Source organism: Prionailurus viverrinus, chromosome B2, assembly GCF_022837055.1.
Source record: "Prionailurus viverrinus isolate Anna chromosome B2, UM_Priviv_1.0, whole genome shotgun sequence".
NCBI lineage: Eukaryota > Metazoa > Chordata > Mammalia > Carnivora > Felidae > Prionailurus > Prionailurus viverrinus.
In genome coordinates, this window is record NC_062565.1 from 36,165,014 (window position 1) to 36,185,211 (window position 20,198).

At 53.8% G+C, this 20,198-nt stretch overlaps 1 protein-coding gene across 4 annotated transcripts in view; it reads right to left on the bottom strand.

The window, feature by feature from the left end:
• Positions 1 to 510: 510 nt before the first annotated feature.
• MDGA1 (MAM domain containing glycosylphosphatidylinositol anchor 1) overlaps positions 511 to 20,198 on the bottom strand; it is a 56,033-nt gene continuing 36,345 nt past the window's right edge. For 2 of the 4 annotated variants that reach the window (XM_047860658.1, XM_047860660.1), the window contains exons 4-17: positions 18,651 to 18,847; positions 17,700 to 17,832; positions 17,180 to 17,449; positions 14,708 to 15,037; positions 12,027 to 12,323; positions 10,901 to 11,185; positions 9,029 to 9,180; positions 7,973 to 8,150; positions 7,707 to 7,730; positions 6,512 to 6,667; positions 6,004 to 6,138; positions 1,722 to 1,852; positions 1,400 to 1,508; positions 511 to 653 (exon numbers count right to left, since the gene is read on the bottom strand). In XM_047860658.1, coding sequence (XP_047716614.1) covers positions 562 to 653; positions 1,400 to 1,508; positions 1,722 to 1,852; positions 6,004 to 6,138; positions 6,512 to 6,667; positions 7,707 to 7,730; positions 7,973 to 8,150; positions 9,029 to 9,180; positions 10,901 to 11,185; positions 12,027 to 12,323; positions 14,708 to 15,037; positions 17,180 to 17,449; positions 17,700 to 17,832; positions 18,651 to 18,847 — 2,489 coding nt within the window. In that variant the 3' untranslated portion in view covers positions 511 to 561. Of the gene's footprint in view, positions 654 to 1,399; positions 1,509 to 1,721; positions 1,853 to 5,725; positions 5,868 to 6,003; positions 6,139 to 6,511; positions 6,668 to 7,706; positions 7,731 to 7,972; positions 8,151 to 9,028; positions 9,181 to 10,900; positions 11,186 to 12,026; positions 12,324 to 14,707; positions 15,038 to 17,179; positions 17,450 to 17,699; positions 17,833 to 18,650; positions 18,848 to 20,198 lie in introns of those variants that run through there. The other 2 variants (XM_047860659.1, XR_007152489.1) reach the window with 2 other exon arrangements.

A 20,198-nucleotide genomic window follows, 5' to 3' on the forward strand; every position in this document is an offset into this window, starting at 1 on the left:
GCACGGGGACATTCACGGAGCTCACAAAGTACCCCCTGGCCTCCTTTGACCCAGGCCTCCCCCATCCCAGGGAGTCCCAGAGTCCAGCCAAGGGTGGGGCTCCTGAGTCTGCTCCTCTGCTGGCTCCCGTCTGGTAAAGCCACTGGGCCGGGGCTCAGCCTTGAGTTAGGAATGTGGGAAGGTCAGAAACACGCCACAGGTGCAGTTGGACAAGGCCTAGGTGGCGCCGAGGTCTCTGGGGTGGTGGACGCCATTCGGGCGAGTCCCTTGTCTCCGCAGAAAAGAAGGTGCTGGCAGGTCGGATAGAAACTTGTGCTTTAATATATCTCTGTGTGTGTGAGTGTGAGTGTGTGAGTGTGTGCGTGTGTCAAACGACTGTCTCCAGGGCCTCAGCGCCGGGCCTCTGTCCTTGTTCTCTGCTCATCCTCGCAGCCAATGCAGGCCCCCTCCCTGGCGGGCCGGCCTTGCCCCTGGGCACCCCGGCTGGCGGGGGTCAGTCTTTGGTACGATGCGGACACTTTGGTGTGCCGGGGGCCGGGTGGGGGGGCCACGCAGCTCTCATCATCTCTGCAACGCCAAGAGGAAGATGACCATGGGCCCCCAGAGCTGTGGGTGGGGCTGGCGGGGGGCTCCACTGCCTGGCATCACCACCACTGTGACAGGAGAGAAAAGGGAGACAGGCCAGGGCTCTGATCAGCTCAGCATGTCAGGGACTAGCAGGCTTCCCCCTCTCTCTGGGGGACCTAGAGTGAGACACTGCCCTCACTGTGCAGACATACTTGTAAGCACAGACGTCTGGTGGCGTGGGGTGGGGTGGGGGTTAACTTTGAGCCTGAGAGGGTCAACATCCTGGCTCTGCAGCTCACTAAGACACGGAGCAATTCACTGGCCTCAGTGGGCCTCAGTTTCCCCATCTGTAAAATGAGTCTAATAGTAAGTGCTACCCCAGAGGGCTGTCATCAGGGTTAAATGAGATCAGATACATGTAGGGCTTTGTACTTTGCCTGGTACCTGGTCATCACTCAGCAAATTCCAGCTGTTACAACTGCAGACACCTGGCCCTGGGGGGTGGGGCACACGTTCACATCTGCACCCACACATACCTGGACGCAGACACAGGAGGCACTCGGGTACTGTAAATAACTCAGTAAGTTCACAGGAGGGCAGAGTTTAGTCTTCTCTTTGCCCTACATATGCCCCATAACCTGAGCCAACGTGGAGCCCAAGGTGGGTACCAAACACACCAACACCTGCTCACATAGTCACTGACGCACGCATCCCACCACCTAGTCACTCTGAACCACCATTCAGACACCAGCACCTTCTCCTGATACGGACAGGTGCCTACCTACACAGCTCCCCATAGATTCGGCTCCCCCTACCCCTTCCCATCTGGCACCTTTGTTGGGATCCATCTGCTTCCGGGGACATTCTCCCTTCTTCAGCGTGACGTCATCTATGGCAATATCCCCCAGGTAGCCAGAGCCTCGAACACCCTCAAAAATAATCTGGGGCGGGGCCAGAGAGCAGGGATTAGGGGTGTTCTGCCAGGCAGAGCCCCCAATCCCTTCCCTTCAGTCCACTTGAAAGCCCCCCCTACCCTGCCTGAGTTTCTCCCCAGCTCCCCAGAAAGAGCATGAAGTCCTCCTAAGTGCTCCCTGGTCAGAGCAATGGCCCAACGGCTGGGAGAACCTCGGGGGCCCCCACACCCGGTGACTCACCTGGAAGGGCCCACTGGGGTTGATGGGCACATGGGCTTGCTGCCACATGTTGCCCTTATTGCCACTGAGGGACCAGGCGTGCGTGTCCAGGGCCCCTTTGTTCCGGGACCGCACCAGGAGGTTGAGGGAGCCTGTGGTGGGTATGAAGAGGGGGGGGCAGTGAGGTCTGGACAAGGACACCCCTACCCTTCCACATTCCCCAAACCCTCCTCTCTGCCACTGCCCACAGCACCATCCCAGACTGGTTCACTGTCCCACTTTCCCGGGGGAGGGACCTCCACACAGGAAAGAGAAGACAGCAGCACGGCTTCAATTCATTGGGACAACTTGCAAATTTTTATTCATTTCTTCCCTTCCTTTCTTTTTTTTTTTTTTTAATGTATATTTATTTTTTAGAGAGAGAGAGACAGAGCGTGGGCAGGGGAGGGGCAGAGAGAGAGGGAGACACAGAATCCGAAGCAGGCTCCAGGCTCCGAGCTGTCAGCACAGAGCCCAACGTGGGGCTTGAACCCATGAACTGTGAGACCATGACCTGAGCCAAAAGTCAGTTGGACTTAACCAACTGAGCTACCCAGGTGCCCCTCTCCCCTTCCTTTCTAGTCAACTAATCCTCCCCCCACCCCGGCATACATACACACACACACACACACACACACACACACACACACACACACACCTTCCTCCTCTCAACAGTGGAGTTATCCCAGGGCGGCAGGGCCTATGACTGAGCACAAAGCAGGATTCCCAAAGCACACAGTGCATACCCCTGGCAGGGCATGATACATGGGATGATTTCTGGAGGCATGGGGATGGACTTTAAAATGTTTAAGTTTTCAATACTTATATGTATGTTTTAAGAAATGAATAAAGCCAGTCCTTCCAACTCACAGTTTCTCTAATACTGATGCTTAGGACAAAGCTAAGACAAGAGGAGTGAGTTGCTTTAAAGAGAGATGCTAGTATTTGTGCTACACAGCCATGGTAAGCACAGTGAAAGTAAAATTTTGAGGGCATTAGACGGAGGGTGCTGAGGCCCATTACCCACAGCCACAGAGGCCTGGAATTCTGGAAGTGCTGGCGGCCCCGGAAAAGAAGGAGGGAATCATGGCTTGGCTAAGAGCACCCAGGCGATGTCATGCCCCTTCCTGGCTCTTCCGGCCCACCTCAAGCCCCCAGTGATGTGAAAGACCTGGCTCAGAGGGAAGGGGAATCAATCTTAGACAGTGCCCGGTGGCTGGCATTTCCATGGTGCTGCCCACAGACAAAGGCACACCATCTGTGACACCAGACAGACAGACCCCTGGTGGGAGAGAGCCACCAAATGTTACCTGCCTGAGATGAAAGGAGTTGGCTTAGACTGAGGAGAGCCAGCGAGACACAAGGTCTGGGGACAGCTGGTGCCCAGAGCTGCCAGGTGGGGTAGCAGAGGAAGGGAGAGGAGGGAACTGGACAGCAAGAAACACCCCCTCCCAAGCAGCAGAGCTAGGCCTGGGTGGGGACCCTCACCGGCAGATGGGGCCACGACAGGGCTGCAGCAAGCTCCCAGGGGGCCAGGAGGCAAGCCCCAATACTTTTCAGGCTCCTCACCAGCTCCAAAGGGGCCTTTCTCTCTTCCCTGTCCTGGAGCTCTTCCCCCTGTTCCTATCCCCCTCAATCTCCACCTTTTCTTCTTCCTCCACCACCCTGCCCCCAGGACACTAATGGGGGAACCCCTCCTTTTTACTACTTAAACAAAAATTGGGTTTCTGTCCTCTCCCCTGAGCACCCCATCATCTCCAGCATCTCCCCTGCTCAGGGGGCTTCCGGACCGCCTTTCACAGGGATCAGCCAGGGCCCAAGACCTTCAGCCTCCCTTAATGGTGGGCCTGCTCACTTCATTCTTCCCTATCCTCCTTGCCTCCTGCAAAGCCAAAGCGGACTACATGCTGGAGCCTAGACATACCCCAGCTTTCCAGCCTCTGGGCTTTGGCTCAGGCTTTTCCAGCTGCCTGAGACTCCCTCCCCTACCACATTCCCCTGGCCAAATCCTTCTTGCAATGTCCTCTCTTCCAAGAAGTCTTCCTAGGCTTGAGTTGGGAGCCCTCTATGCGTCCTGTGAACCCTGGGTCCTTCAACTGCAGCCCTCCAGGCCCAGACCCCTCTCTGCTCTGTGGTGTCATAGTTATTGGGATTAACATCTCCTCATTTGACTCTTTGAGGGAAAGTCTGCATCAAACTGGTATTGGTTCTCAATAATTAAATGCTGACTGAAGAACCTTTCATGACTATCCTCACAACTGAAAAAGGACTTTCATAGAGCCTCACGGTTAGAAGTTACTTTGGGTTCATGAATCTCAGACCTCCCTCTCATTCACTCATTCAACTAATGAAGCACCACTATGTGCCAAGGGCTGTTCTAGACACTAGAGATACATCAGTGAATAAGACAAAGACCCCTGCCTTCCTGGAGCTTACATTCTATTGGTGATGGGCATGATAAAGATAATAATGCAGGGAAAGGAATAAAGAGGTATTTCAGTTGGGGCTTTCAGGGACCTCTCTGAGGAGGAGACCTTGAATGAGGGGAGGAGAAGAATGTTCCAGTCCAGGGAACATCATGAGCAAAGTCCTCTGAGGCAAGAACCTGCCCTGAGTATTTAAAGGAAAGCAAGGAGCCCAGTGTGCTCAAGCTGAGTAGGAGCCAAGGGGGAGAGTGGCAGAAAATGAGGTCAGAGAAGGAGGCCTAGAAAATATGGTGATGAAGAGGGCAGAGCAGGGCAGTAACATGACATGGGACAGGGGGCCCCTCCATGGCATCCCTACCGGAAAGTCCTCCTGTCCAGATCTGATGCTTACAGAGTCTTCCTCAGGAAGGCCAAATGAGGAGCCAAATGGAAACGACAGGCCTGGGCAGCGCGGGGCTGGTCACCCAACCCACCTACCCCACAGGAATCTTCCCACAAATTCCAGACCCAGCCACGAGTGCCAGGGTCTGGGTGGATGGTCTGGAGGCCCCAGTGGACGCAGAACCTTCCATCCTACCCCATCCTGGCTAATCAGTTCAGCATGACCCACTACTTTAGCTGGGGAGACTTGTCCATAAAGAGCCATTAGGTCTACTCTTGCTTAAAGTCACTTCCTCTACTGTGAAACTTTCTGTGGTCTGATAAGGCATGATTCCCAAGATGTACAGTTCAGAAGGAGAAGCAAGACACAGAACAGTGTGTATAAAAGGGGGCAAAATCAAACACACATGTACTGGCTTCTGTAGGCATAAAGTGTTTCTGGAAACTTGCCCCCAAGTCTAAGTGCAGTGGTTGCCTGTGGGGAAGGGTTCTAGGCAGCAGGAGGACTGAGACGAGCAGGGGGCTCTCATTATGTACCTTTTGTACCTTTGACCCATGCAAAATACGTGGCCTGTCCCATAAATAAGTGAACAAACAAATAATAAACATTTTAAAGACTGTCACTTCCTCAGCAGAGTTTTCCATAACTCAGCCCCCACAGTCAGTCCCTGTTACCAGCTGTCTTGGCCCCTGTCTCGCTGTGGACATGTGTCACAGTGGCTGCTCAATCTTATCTGCTGCAATTAGCTGTTCAATGCCTGTCTCTCCCACTTGACTTCGGGTGCCCCGAGGATGGGAACTGGTCGGTCCTGTTCCTAGCAGCACCTGATGCCTGGCCCCAGAGCAGGAGCTCTGGAAGTGATGGCTGAATGATGAGTTCGTTGATTAATGTGACTCTCCCACCATCTCCTTCCAAGGGCAAATGTACACCCACACTTAAGAAGCAGGACTTCCCCTCATTGCTCACAAAACAGCACCCTCCCAATTCTGTGTTTAGGGCTTGGGGGAGGAAGACAACTCGGGTTGCTGTGTGATCTCGGGGAAAATGCTTAACCTCTCTGATTTATATGGTAACACCGCCCTCACCTGTTGGTTGTGAGAGATAATGAGACCACGGAGACAGAGCTCCCAGGAGGTCACCTGGCACCTGACAGGCACCCAATACATGCAACCTCTTACCTGTTTTCTCCGTCTCCTCCAAGACTTGCATGTTGTCCGACTGGAGCCATTTTCTTTGCAGACTCAGGAAGCCTTCATCATCTCAAAACCTCAGACAAGCTGGCTCTGCCTTCGTCCCTTGCCCAGATTCTGCCCACACCCCCTCCAAGGATATGTGATTCAGCTAAGCTGGGAAGAAGCCCAGGCCTCACATGGGTCAATACCCAGCCTCCTGTGGACTCCCTCTCTCCTCCCAGGCCCAGCAACGTTTGGGCAGACCACCTGGTGCTCCGACTCACCAATGTGCTTCCCGTACATGTGGTAGAAAAAGGAGACGCAGTAGAACTTAGCGCTGGCATTGTACAAGGGACTCACCAAACGGGCTCGGTCCCCCAGTTCCCGAGGCCTTGATGTCTCAATGAACATGTAGTAGCCTGTTGGGAAGGGGCAGATGCACCAGCAGGCTCTGCCTCACCCCACACAGGCCTCTTCCCCTCTGATTCCTTCACTGCCTTGACTTCATCTGACCCCCATGGCACCTTGTCCTCCCTGCCTCACAGCACAGCACCGGAGTCTGGGCCAGTTCTGAGCTCTACTGTACTCTCTCTTCTTCCGAATCCCCGTGAAGACAGAGTTGTGTCTCCCCCTCAAATTAGGGTTCCTTGAGGCAGGGCGCTGTCTCCCCTCAGACTGGGTCTCCCTGAGGGAAGGGCTGTGTTCCCCCCCCCCCCCCTCAGACTGGCCTCCCTGGCACTAGACCCCTCCCTGAAGCTGTCCTTCATTCCTTGCAGCAGGCCATGTCCTCACCCTCAGGGGTACCGCTGATATCAGTGGGGGGACCGGTGTTGGGGGAGCGCTTGGGATTCTGGGTGAGGGCGTTCTGCCGTGTCCAGTCAAAGTTGTCTGTCAGGTCCTGGGTGTAGCCACAGATCTTCTCATCTTCAAAGTGGCAGGTGTTGTCTGCTTTGGGGTGAGGGTGGGGATGAGACAAAGAGGGTCAGGCTCCTTGGGTCCCCTGGTCCAGCCTTGCCCTCCCTGGCCACCCCAAGGCAGGTCCCGTGCATCCAAACGGTGGACCCAGGATCTCAGGGCTTGAGAAATCAGGCAACTGGGCCCCTGACAAATTTGTTCCCAGAACAGAACTTCTTAAACTTTGTACACCACAGACCCTCTGTCATCTAGTAAAGGCTAAGGACTCCATCTCAGAATAATAATTTTAGATGCATAAAATGAAATACATAGGGTTACAAAGGAAATCAATTATGTTGAGATACAGCTGTCAAAATATTTAAAAAACAAATCCATGTTGTAATAATAATAAGTGGGCTTCTTTATTATCTAATTAAATAACAAGACCTAGTGTTGGGTCTAATAACTGCTGTGATTTTGAAGTTCTAATGAATGTTAATGATATTTAGAAATAGCTGTAACAACTTTAAGGTGATGTGAAAGCACCAGGTTTGTACTGATGACAAAGTCACAGGTAGTGATGTTACTACTGCGGTTTGTCGCCTACGTTCATCACTGAAGGAGATGTTAAACTTCTGCTGGAAGTTAGGGAAAATGAAGAAGTAATTGTATGCCCTTCCGTGTTCCAGGATCACGGACCCCCCTGAATTCTATCTATATACAGATCCTTTGTGGGGAGCAGCTTCCTGGGTCTCAGATTAAGTACCCCTGCCAGAGAGAACAGGGGATGTGGATTAGCCTGGTCTCTATTTTTCTTTTAAGGACTGTGAATGGTACTGGCTGAAGAGGAAAGGCCCTGAGTTCGAGACGTCTCCCGCCCCTGACCCGCCCCCCCCCCCCCCCACACCACCTGTAAAGCCCCAGAATAAATCCTGGATATACATGTCTCCAAGCCCAGCCCTGTTCCCCTTGGCTTCTCCTTCCAGCTGCTGGCCTCCACCCATTTTCTGAGTATCTCTCAGGGTCTTTTCCTTCCACCACGGGAGTCTTTGTGTCCCCAAAGGGAAGAAGAAGTGGGAGGGAGTTGTCTCACCTGACAGGTTGGGAGAGTTGATGGCTGAGAAAGAAAGTAGGAAAACCAAGTCAGAACTGAGGTGTGGGACTGCACAGAGGGTGCCCAGGCTTGGGACCAGGGGACAGGGTTCCCGAAACCAGGACTGGGGTCCAGAGGGGTGACAGCGTAGAACACAACACAGTGGGGGGACCCAAGCTCTGGACCCATGTGGTGAGGTTGGAAGGGGTCCCCAGGGTATGGGATGCCCCCCCCCCCCCCTTACCACCACCGCCACCACCACCTACGCTCTGTGTAGTGAATGATGCGGGAGGCCATGTCACCAGCCCCGAAGGTGGTGTAGGGTGTGAGGCGGACCTCGTAGCTGTGGGGCACACGGAGGTCGGTCAGAATGTACTCCAGCAGCTGCCCCTTCTCCACGCGCCGCACTGGGATGGCCTTCACCATGGCGTTGTGCTGATTCAACTGTAGATACAGGGAGTTCCCAGATGCCCAGCGGGCCACACCCTCCACCAGAGCACCAGCCCAGGCCCTGGTGAGACTTGGAGGGTGGGGTGGGGGCAGTGTCAGGGAGCAGAAAGCATAAAGGACTAAGAACCCAGACCCTCAGTTTCCCCATCTGTGAGATAGGACAATCACTCCTATGCCTGCCTCCTAGGGCTGTCTTAGTAAGCGATAGCAACACGTACTGAACAACAAAAGTGTGCTGGGCGCTATGCAGAGTAACTTGCCATTATTAACTCATTTACTCCTCAAAATAACACTTTTATGAGGTGGAACATTATAATTACTCCTATTTTACAGATGAAGAGACTGAGGCCAAACAGATGCAGTTTGCCCTAGCTCATACAGAGCTGGATTCTAGCCTAGGCAGTCTGCCCCAGAGCCATACTTTTACCCTCCACACCTAATGCCCCTTGGGCAGAACTACACCGAAGGAGACTATACAAAACATCCGCAAAGCTCTGGCCTCGCATTCTAGAGATCCTGTAGACGAGACTGACCCCACACCCCACCTTAAGCTCCTGGCGTAAGGAAAGGCCAAGGAAAAGCTCCTGACCCGAGAGCAGATTCTACATTTTGGGAACACGGCTGGTGGCTCTGCTCTTTTTCCCGTCTGAATCCAGCAGACCCAGCCCAATTCTCAAGCCTGTGCCCAGAGCAGGAGTCCAGAGGGGGCAGGTCCCTAGAGCCCCCCAGTTTCTGCTGCTGTGTCCAGAACACTTTCTAGGTCTGAAGAGTTGTCTATAAGGGGGCCAGGCCCTGCCTCCAACCCCTTCCCATGGCTTGATGGACATTCCCAGGGTCAGCTTGCACCCGGGCCCCTGTCCCCCTTGGCCCACCTGGCGGACACTGAGTCTGTAGTTGAGCAGGGGGTCGACAGCGTCAGGCTCCCTCTGGGTCCACTGCAGCACATAGGAGTAGTTCTTGGACAGCTTGTGGCTGCGGGTGGGGTTGGGGGTGTCGAAGTAAAACTCCGGGCTGTAGGCTTTGGCTGAGAGGATGGGGATGGGGGCGTGGGGCCGGGGAGGGTGGGGGATGGGGAGAGATACAGAGAGAGGGAGCGCCGGAAAGGGAGACAGAAGAAGATGGTGAGGAACAGAGAGAGGGCATGGGGAGACAAAGAGAAAGGGGATATAGTGGCAAGAGGAGACGGTGGGAGAGGAGGAGATTGGGAGAATGAGGTGCAGTCACAGGGAAGGTGGGAAATGGAGAAAAGGGAGATTGGGAATTCCAAGAGGTAGTATTGGTGAGAACAGAGAGGAAAGGCCAAGGAAAAGCCAGAGAAAAGAGAAATTTGGGAAGACACGGGGGAGGGATATTAGAGAGGACACAGGGAAAGAGGATGGGGAAAAAGACACAAAGAAGGGTAAGGATATTGAGGTACAAGGAAGAGAAGAGAAAGGAGAAGGACAGAGAGAGACAAAAAGGTGGGGAGACAAGGAAAGTATGGGAGAACAGGGGAGAGGGGAAGGAGGTGGGAAATGTCACAGGGGCCTCTGGCTGGCAGGGCTGGGTGGGGTGGGGAAGGGCTGGGAAGTGACCCGTCCTGGCCCCCTGCTGTTGAGTGAGGAAATCCAAATGAGGACTAAAGGGGCACCCAGTCAGTAGGGGCTGTTGGGAGAGCTTGGGGTGCAGAAGGGCACAGGCACAACTGTGGCTCTCCTCCTGGGGTGCTGCCACCAGGTCTAGCGGTGGGGAACCAACTCTCCCTCATGAAGAGAGGGGGGGATCAGCAACTCCTTCGGCCACTATGCATTCCCCTCGGCCCTCACCTCAGCCCTTTGACTCACCCAGGCCCGCCTGCGGCCCCAAACAGCCCACCCGGGAGTGACTTGATGATGAGATGGGCTGAGAGGGATTCCTGGGTACCGAGGGGCCTGAATCTGTGGGGTGACAGCTCAGGAAATGTGTGCTGGCAGGACTAGAGCCACCCGCGACGTTCCAGAGAGGCTGCTGAGGGTCGTCTTCTCTCCTCTAAGCTACAGCTCTGGCCCCTCATATTGGGCCTGGGGTCACGAAAAGAGGGAGTCCCCCATCCGCAGCTTCTGGGGCCACGGATTAAAGAGGAGGGGCTTGAAACGTGATGGCTGGGATGGGGCGGTGCCCAGGACTTGAGTGGGCGGGTTTAAACCTGGTGTGGGTGGGGCTGGAGTTTACCTGCTACCAAAAAAAAAAAAAAAAAAGCAAGAAATGGAGCTGGGATTGGACGAGGCTAGAAGGGGTGGAGCCTATGCGTCAGGCAACTAGGGCCTAGGCGTGGTGTGGGCGGGTCTTTAGAGGGAAGGGCCCAAACTTGGTGCTCCAGGGGCTGGAGGGGAGAAGCCTAAACCCGGGGAAGGAGGGGTTTGAGAGAGGCAGGGCTGTCCGAGGCCAAGGAACGGGGCTGAGCTAAAACGGGGGCGGGGGGAGGGGGGCTTAGGACACGTACAAGCAGACCTTGAGACGATCTACACCTGGAGTGGGCGTGGGCGAAGGGATCTAGCCTGTCTGGAGGGGTCCTGGCTGTAAACGACGTCACGGTTAGGTCCAGGCGGCATGGGCGGGGCCTAAACCTGGCATGGGCGGGTCTTGGGAAGGCAGGGGCCTGAACCCAGTACGGGCAACTGGAAAGGGGCGCGGCCCAGTCCGGGAGTGGGCGGGGGCTAGAGTTGGGGCGGAGCCTGGTCCCAGGTGGGCGCGGTTGGGTGGGGCGGGACCCACGGGACGCTCACCCGAGACCTGAAAGAGGCAGGTGGCCGAGCCCACGTCATTGGAGATGCTGCACTCGTAGCTGCCGCTGCTGTCGCGGGTGACGGCGTCGAGGCGCAGTTCGGAGTGGTCGGGAGCCTCGGCGGCGACGGGGACAGCCGGCGGCGGAGGCAGCAGCTGCCCTTTGAAGCGCCACACAGCCGAGGCGATACGCTGGGGGCTGCCTCGGAGCAGCGAGCAGCGCAGCAGCACGGGCCGGCCCAGCGCCTGGCGCACATCCTGGGAGCTGGGCTCCACCTCCGGCGGGACTGGGGGTGGGGGCGGCGGGGGCGGCGGTCAGCGGGGCCGAGTGGGGTTTGAGGAGCGGCCCCATTGAAGGCGACGCACTCGACCCTGCTCCCGCACCCCGCAGCCTGGAAGGATCTCAGAGCGGATACACGCTCGCAACATAACACAATGGCCACGCTCAGAACTCCCTGACCTGCAGATACCCACCCCCCTCCCGGCCATTTCCTCCAGCCGTGCTTCCCAGACTGGGCCTTTAGTCTTGCCTCAAAGGGTCCCCTCACCCCACCGTGTAGTGAAAAAGCAGCATAACGTCGGGGTTTAGAGCATGATCCCCGGAGCTAGTTGCCTTAGGTTCAAATCTCAGCCCTGCCTCAAACTAGCTAGTGAGGCGTTAGGCAAGTTACTTATCCTGGGACTCGGTTTCCTCTATTTGTAAAAATAAGGGAACGATAGAGTCTATTTATAGGGCTGTGGAGGGTTAAATAAGTTCATGCATTAAAATGCTCTTAGAGTAGGGCTTGGCACAAGGTGAGTTAACTCTCATCGTTATAGTCTCAGACACAACGTGCTCCCTTGAGAGTCTTTCAAACTCCCGTGTCTACCTGTCAAAATCAGTTATTTCTTTGCTCACTGGGTCCCTGGGAATGCAGATGGGGGTGGGGGGCAATTGGTATTGGAAGTGTGACAAGGGTCAGACTTCCCACCTTAGAACACGCGGGTGGCAAGGTTCTAGGGGTATCCGCAGTACTTGGAGGGGGCTGGTTGGACTGGAGTGTACGAAGGGGTGAAGAGGGGGGCAGGCCAGGCTGCGAACCGGGAGGGACAGCTCTGATGTGGTCCAGGTGGGGCGATGGGACTCACACTGCACGTTCAGCTGCACCTGGGCCTCGCGGGGGCGCACGTTGAAGCCATTATACCGTGCCGTCTGGCAGCGGTAGGTCCCACTCATGTCGCGGCTCACGTGCTCCAGCCGCAGCTTCCCGTCCGGAGTCTCCTCCAGGGGCAGCCCCGAGGGCAGCAGCGCTGCCTCCTTGTCCACGCGGGACCAGAGCACCGGCGGCCGCGGCTTGCCTCGAACCTCACACTGCAGCTCAGCGGGCGAGCCCTCCCGCACTGTCACCACGGCCCTGCCCTTGGGCACGCTGATGGTGGGCGGCACTGCGGTGGGGAAGCGGGTAGGAGCAAGGTTAGAGCTCCCCGCTAGCCTCTGCCGTGAGGCTTCTGCTCCCCTCCCCCCAGGAGCCTCCCTCGCGCATCCCAGATGTCCCAAAGATCCCTCAGCATCTCCAAAGCACAACTCGCCTCCCCCCATTCTCCCCACCTCCTGCACCCCCGAGGGTCTCCCAACTCAGAAAAAGGGCTGAAGTCATCCTGGCCTATTCCTTCTTTCCCTTTACCCCAACAAAAGGGGGTTCCACTTTTAAACAGTTCTACCAAAGGATGCCTTCCCTCAACCCCCTCTCTCCTGCCCACTGGCCCTGCTCTAATTAAAGCTTCCATCTTGTCTTCTGGAGTGCTATTACAGATCGCTAGTCGGTCCTCCAACATCCTTACCCCTCCTCCCAAAGTAATAGAATGTCTGGAGTTTAGCAGGGCACACAGCCAGAATAACCACGATGTCCCCTAGCCTGCTAGCTGTGGCCATGTGACCAAATTCTGGCCAATGGGATGTGACAGAAAATAAGGTTCTTCACAGGGAGAGGCTGTGTCCCTCTTCCCTTCCTTCTCCTTGCAGGCTGGAATGCAGATTGATGGCTGCAGCTGGGACTGCCATTGTGGACAAGGCGGTACACGCTAAGGGTAACAAGACAAGATGGAGCCTGGGGCCCTGAGGATCTGGTGGAGCAGAGCCATTATTCCAGCCCAGACTGCTCACTTTTACCAGAAAAAACAGTACACATCTACCTCGTTTAAGCCACTAGTAGCATTTCGGGATTTTCTGTTATTCACCGCCAAACCTAATCCAACCCAGCACATCACCCAACTGGAGAGTCTTTTAAAGACTTCCATGGGTCCCATCCCACATGACATGGACCAAATTAAAATGTCCGACATCAAATATGAATTATAAATAACTCTACAAGGCAAGCTGAGGTCCAGTTATCTAGTTAGCATAATTTATACTCTGTAAACATTTATACATGTGTTGGCTTTAATTTTACAGTTTTCTCTTTGTATTTTGGAGCCAATTAATTTCTTTTTCCGGGTCTGAATCATTGCCACAAGCCCTTAAAAAGCTTCCGTGCCGTAGGCATCAGGCTGATGAGCCAAATGGAGGAAATGGCCCTGCGCCCCGTTGATTTCCCTGTTTCTAAAACATCCCAGCTCCCCAACCTTCTGTGCCCTCACACGCTAAAGGGCTGTTGCCTCCCCGCTTTGAGGCTGCAGTGCCCTCAGGTTAAAACTCAACCTCCTCGCGTCTGCAGACCCAAGGGTCCTGTTCCCGTCTCTGCCTTTCCCACCTCATCTTCCCTCTCTCGTCCTGTATCCCAGCTATGGGATCCCCTTGTAAGGGATACTCTCCCCGGACACGAAGTCGTCTCCCTGTGCAAAAGTCAGGATTCGAAGGCACCTCCGAGGCACCTCTGGTTCAATGTCTCTCACAGAGGTGAAACGGAGGCCCAGAGAATTAAAGAGGCTTAGCCAAAGTCAGCCAGCTCCTCAGTGCAAGGGGCTAGGGGCTGGAGATGAGATTCTAGGAACTCTCTCCGAAATTATCCCTTCCAAACATCCGTCATGCATAAAATGAAAACCCTTGAGGTGTGGCTCTAGAGTCAGACTGCTCGAGTTTGAATCCCAGCTACACCACCTATTGTTTGTTACCTTAGGTAAGTCTCTTAAACTCTCTGAGCCCGTTTCTTCATCTCTCAAAACTGATGATAAACTATCCCATAAGGTAAACCATGAAGGTAAATGACATCAATATGAAATCATCAGAACACATAGTAAACACTCAATAAATGTTAGTCATTATTTCATTATTCTTATTTATTATTATCGGAATAAGGACCCAAATCCCTGCATGATCTTGCCCCTGCTGGCCCCTCCACTCTCTCACATCTCACTCCATTCTCCCAGTCGCACTCTCCTTGGGTGCTCCAAATGGCCCATGCGCTTACCTGCCCCAGTGCCTTTGCACATGCGGATTCTTTGGCCTGCCTTTCTCTTCCACCCTCCCTTGTCCTCCTTTGCCTAGTAAAACCTGCCCCTCCCTCAGATCTCAGATCAAACATTCTGAGGAAACTCTTTCCTGACTCTCACGTATCACTGTTTGCAGTCATATATTTATCTGTGAGACTATCTGAACAACGTTTGCCTTCCCACTTAGTTCAATGTAAGCAGAGCTTATCTGCCCACCACTCTACCCCCCGAGCCTAGCACAATGCCTGGCATATGATAGGTGCTTAATAAATGTGTGCAACGTGAACAAATGGTGTTCCCCTCACTGTGGCCTCCTTTTTTCAAGCTACTGTCCCCACCTCCCCTCTGTGGGCCTCTCCAGCTCCCTCACACACACACCCCATGCTGCTTCAGCCGCCCACCTGTCTCAGAGGAGATGTTGACCTCGACGCTCAGGTCAGGCACTGGTGCCCCTGGGAAGGAGGCCACGCAGAGGTAGGTGCCATAGTCACTGAAGTGCAGGTCAATGAGCTCTAGGCTGCTGGTGACGGCAGGCAACTCAGGGTCGTTTCGGGTCACCAGCAGCCTCTTGGACATGCGTGCCGGCTTGCCATTCTTGAACCACTGGTAAGTCACCTTCTCCTGGGGCACCGCATCCACATGGCATGACAGCTTCAGGTCTTGGCCCAGCTGTATGTTCTCACTCTCTTTGATCACATCTGGGGTGATCTGGAACGTAGCATTCTTCATGGCTACAGGCGGACGGGGAGGGAAGGGTGGCTGGGGCTGGCCCAAAGCCAAGGCTCTATGTCCCAGCCCCATCCAGACCCAGCTTCTCTCCTTGAACCAGCCCTCCCTGCAGGCTGGGGGCTACAACCCCATCCCACCCCCAAGAGAAACCATCACTTCACTTGGAAATTGCTCTGCTTGTTCAGATGCATTTTGAGAAGTTCAAAAAAGCTGGCTGTAGAAACGTAGGTTTAGTAATTGTTCTAGCCACTGTGGACTGAACATCCACTATGTGAGAGGCACTGTTCTAAGCCCTTTGCATGGGTTGACTCATTTAACCCATCCCACGGTCTTTGAGGGAGGCACTTTCCTGTCCCCACTTTACAAAGGACAGAACTGAGGCTCAGACAGTTTAAGGAACTTGCCCGAAGAAGCAGCCAACCTTGAATTCAGACTCAGCCTACGCTCTTAACGGCTGTGCTGCTTTATTTTTGTTCTTTTCTAAACCTTGAATATGCAAAATACAAATTTTGGAAAGATGTGCCAGAAGGTACTAGTACTTCTATCTAAAGAGTGGAACTGAGGGGGAATTTTAATTTGCACATTTTATCCTTTTGTCCCGTTCGAGTCTTTGCAATAAGTTTGTGTAATTTTTATAATGAAAGCCTAATACGATAATTTTACATGACGTTACATAAAAACACAGGGTTTAGAAAAATGAAAGGTCTAGCCTTTTTTGAAAAGTCTAAATGTGAAAAAAAAGAAAAAGAAAAAGAAAAACCTGAATATTGTTCTGACGTAGCCAAGAGGTAGACAGCATTCTTAATATTTGGGTGCAGATTCAATAGGACCGTGGTACAATGGCCATGAACCAGGACTGGCCCGGGGCAAAGCAGGCTGTATGTCACCCTAAGAGGTAACCGTAAGTATTTGATGTAAATTGCAATCTCACGAACCCAGGCTTTAAAGGCCCCGAGTGTAATTAGGTGGAGAAAAATAATCTGACAGAAGAAGAACCATCAGAGGAAGAAATAGTCATCAGCAACAATCTGGCTACTGTGTCTCTCGCTCTGGTTAAGTAAAAAGTCACTGAGAGCTAGCTTCTTTTTGTGAGAAGAGTCAGAGAGAGACTGGTTGGTGAGGGAAGAGCAAAAGGAAAGTCCATTTCATCAGAAGATTCTCCACTGAAGTTGACAGAAGCTGTACTTTATTTTCAAGTGCTAAAGAGCTGGAATCAAGCCTAGATCTTTAAAATTTTCAAATAAACAACAAACAACCAACCTAAGGTCACTCCTAAGTCAGAAGAATTTAAAGTTCTCTCTGTAAAGCACATGAGCAAAATCAAGATCATACGGAGCAGCTAATGAGGCTGAAGTTTCATAAGGGAAGTGTTTGTACTTCATTTGCGCCCCCAAGTTTGGTATCATTTTTACATTTACTAATTACCTTCAGGCTCACTGACATGCTTTGCTAATAAAGATTTGCATATGAGGTATGTGCAAATGTATGTTACTTTCACTTTAACTCCATTAAAAAGGTAGAAGCCAGGGGTGCCTGGGTGGCTCAGTCGGTTGAGCATCCGACTTCGGCTCAGGTAATGGTCTCGCGGTTTGTGGGTTCGTGCCCCGCGTCGGGCTCTGTGCTGACGGCTCGGAGCCTGGAGCTTACTTTGGATTCTGTGTTTCCTCCTGTCTCTGCCCCTCCTATGTTCATGCTCTATCTCTCACTGTCTCTCAATAATAAATAAACATTTAAAAAAATAATTAAAAAAATAAAAAAATAAAAAGGTAGAAACCATTGTACGGGAAGAGAGGAAATTTCTCTTGCAGACTGGAATGTCCACATTTAGCTTTTCGCAGCCTCAGTTTCCCAATCTAAAAAAAAATGTAGGTAATCAACGCCAGCCCTTCTCCCTTCTTCCATTGTCGAGATGATATTTGGGAGAGGAGATTATAAATAAAACGCTCTACAAATCGTGGTCCTGCTGCCCGCGGGCAGACACCTGAGTCGCGGGGAAATCACAGTGCCTGGAACACGCCTCCTCGGCATATCTCATCCCCGAAAAGGAAGCAGACAGGCCCCTTTCCTAGGTCACTGGCAGTTCCTGGAGGACAGGGATGCTGCCTGCCTCCCGAGTTCCCTCCCACCCCTCTGGACCCACGTACATCGCACCAGCAGGTTGACGGTCTTCTTGGCAGGATTGCCCACGTTGTTGGTGGCTGTGCAGTTGTAGTAGCCAGAGTCCCGGGCCTGCACTGAAGGGATGCTGAGGGTGCCGCTCTGAGCCAGGGCACCCAGGGGCAGCGGGCCCGGCCCGTGGGACCACTGCAGCTGGGGTAAGGGATCACCGCCTGTCAGCAGGCACTGTACCGTCACATTCTCCCCAGGGTTTACCACCAGAGTTTCATTCACAGACAGCTTCAGGGCTGGTGGTGCTAAGAGGACAAGGAGGTGGGGTCTTAGGGGACCATGAGGCAGGGCTGGGGGAGGGGTGGGGTCCAGGGAAACCATGGGGTTGGAGAAGGCCCAGAGGGAGAAGAGAGGGGAGAAGTCAGGGAGCAGGCGTGGGGGAGGAGGGGACGCACTAATGGCGACGTGCCTGGAGTCCTGTGTGGGGTGGGGCACTTTCTCCTGGCAGGGGAGTGAGCCAGGTGGGCAAAGGGCATGGGCAGGGCAGTCCTGTACCCGTGGTGTTGGTGAGCCGGAAGGTGATGGCCTTGTCCGGGATGCCGCACACGTTGCGTACAGACACCTGGCAGGTGTAGCTGGCGTAGTCCTGGGGCCGCAGGTTCTTCAGCTTCAGGACCTTGGTCTCCCCCTAGGGCAGGAGCACACCACTGGGCTGAGGGGCCTGCTTGGGTCTCCGGGGATCCCGCACACATTCACCCAGCACCAGCGGCCGAAGCAAATTCCTATTTTCATTCCTATCTTTCCAACCTCCACACCGTTTATCCCCAGGGAGCCTGAGCCTGGGATGGATACTGCGCTCTCCGTAGCTTGAGTGTCTCTGGATGCGATGTCCTGGTACACACGGCCAGGACCACGCCTCAGCTTTCCCACTCTGGGAAAGGGAGCATAAGGAAGGAATCCTGCCCTGTCTTACAACCTATACAGACATGGGGTTGGCCCACAGGCCACGTCCACATGGGGAGCTTTGACAGCCACCAGGGATAGCCACCTCTGAAAGACTCCCCTGGCAGGACAGATTCATCACCATCTCCTGGGACTAGAGGGGACCCATGGGAAGCGCAGTCATCTCTCTGCCCCGCAACTCCTGCTGTGCCTGCCCAGGAGCCCCTCCCCCCCCCCCATGTGCATGCAGGGATGACACATCCGCCCCTCGGGGGGTGCCTTTTCTAACAAGCGATGTTCCAGGAAGACACGCTGCCTTGGGGACTCTGCTGTCCTCACCACTGCTCCCTGACCTTTCTGTCCTGATCTCATCTGGCCCAAGTTTTCTGAAGCCCAATCAGAACGCACGCTTCTGAGGTCAGAACAGAATCATTAGAGTCAGGGCAGCCCCTGGAACACCAGATCATGAGGCCTCAGTCCCCATGTTCCCCTCCCTTGCTGGGTGCACAAGGAAGAGTGTGGGGAGAGCCGCGAGGAGACAGGCCAGCTGCCGTCCATCCTGACCTGGGTGTAGAGGGGTTCATAGATGTCGACCCCATTGTCCTGGCTGTGGGACAGCGTGTCGGAGCCCCGCTTCCAGATGAAGCGGGCAGGCGGGTTGGAGTTGACAGTACAGCGCAGGAACACCGTCTTCTCCTGGTAGAAGTTGCCTCGAACGTCGCTCACCGTCTGGTGCACCGTCAGCACAGGCTCATCCAGGTCTGCAAGGACACAGCCCCAGCGAGGTCAGGGCTGGGTGACCCCCACAGTGGGGGGCTTGGGCTCCTGGCAGCCCCCCAGGAAAGCTAAGCCACCGTCAAGGGATGCCTCCGGAGAGCCAGATGCCATCCCAGCCCTGCTTGCTTGACCAACCTGTTAGAGGCAGGGGAATGGACTTCATGGCTTCCTAGCTGTCACTCACAGGAACTGCATGGGGGTGTCTACCTTCACCCTCCCATCATGGGACGGAGGAAGCAGGGCACACTGGAAATCAGGGCACTGTCCAAATCCATGGTTACCTGTTAATTTGCAGTGTGGCCTGCCTAAGTCCCTTCTCTCTCTGGGCCTCTTTCCTCACTGGTAAACTGGACTCGATTGGTGGTTCTCACCTCTGTTTGCATGACAGAATCACATGGAGATTTTCTTTTTTAATGCCAAAGCCTGGCAGAGCTCACTGATGGTGTCAGAAGTCACAAGAATGATTGCCTCTAAGGAGATTACTGAACTGGGAGGGAGCATGAGGGAACTGTCGGGGGTCCTGGAAATGCTCTTGAACTGGATGGTGTTTACATAGGCATACACATAAGAATTCATTGAACTGTACATTTAAGATTAGTGTACTCTAGGGGCGCCTGGGTGGCTCAGTTCGTTAAGTGTCCAACTTCGGCTCAGGTTATGATCTCGAGATTTGTGGGTTCAAGTCCCTCATCGGGCTCTGTGCTGACAGCTTGAAGCCTGCTTTGGATTCTGTGTCTCCCTCTCTCTCTGCCCCTCCCCCACTCACACTCTGTCTCTCGCTCTAAAAAGTAAACATTTAAAAAAATATTAGTTAACTCTACTGGATGCAAGTTAATCCTCAATAAAAAAAAAAAAAAAAAAAAAAAAAAAAGTTGAAGAAAAAATCCCAGGGCGCCTGTGTGGCTCCGTTGGTTAAGCATCCAATGTTGGCTCAGGTCATGATCTCACAGTCTGTGGGTTCGAGCCCCACGTCAGGCTCTGTGCTGACAGCTCAGAGCCTAGAGCCTGATTCAGATTCTGTGTCTCGCCCCCCACCCCCAACCCTTGCTCTCTCTGACCCTCCCCCCAACTTGTGCTCACTTTCTCTCTCTCTCAAAAATAAATAAACTTAAAAAAAAAAAAAAAGAAATGAAAACAATCCCAATGCCGGCCCCACCCCCAATTACATCAGAATCTCTGGAAGTGATTGCCCCCAGGCATCAGTATTTTCTTTATAAGATCCCCTAGGAGGGGCCTGGGTGGCTCAATCAGTAAAGTGCCCAACTCTTGATTTGGGCTCAGGTCATGATCTTTGCAGTTCCTGGGATCAAGCCCCATGTCAGGCTCTGTACTGAT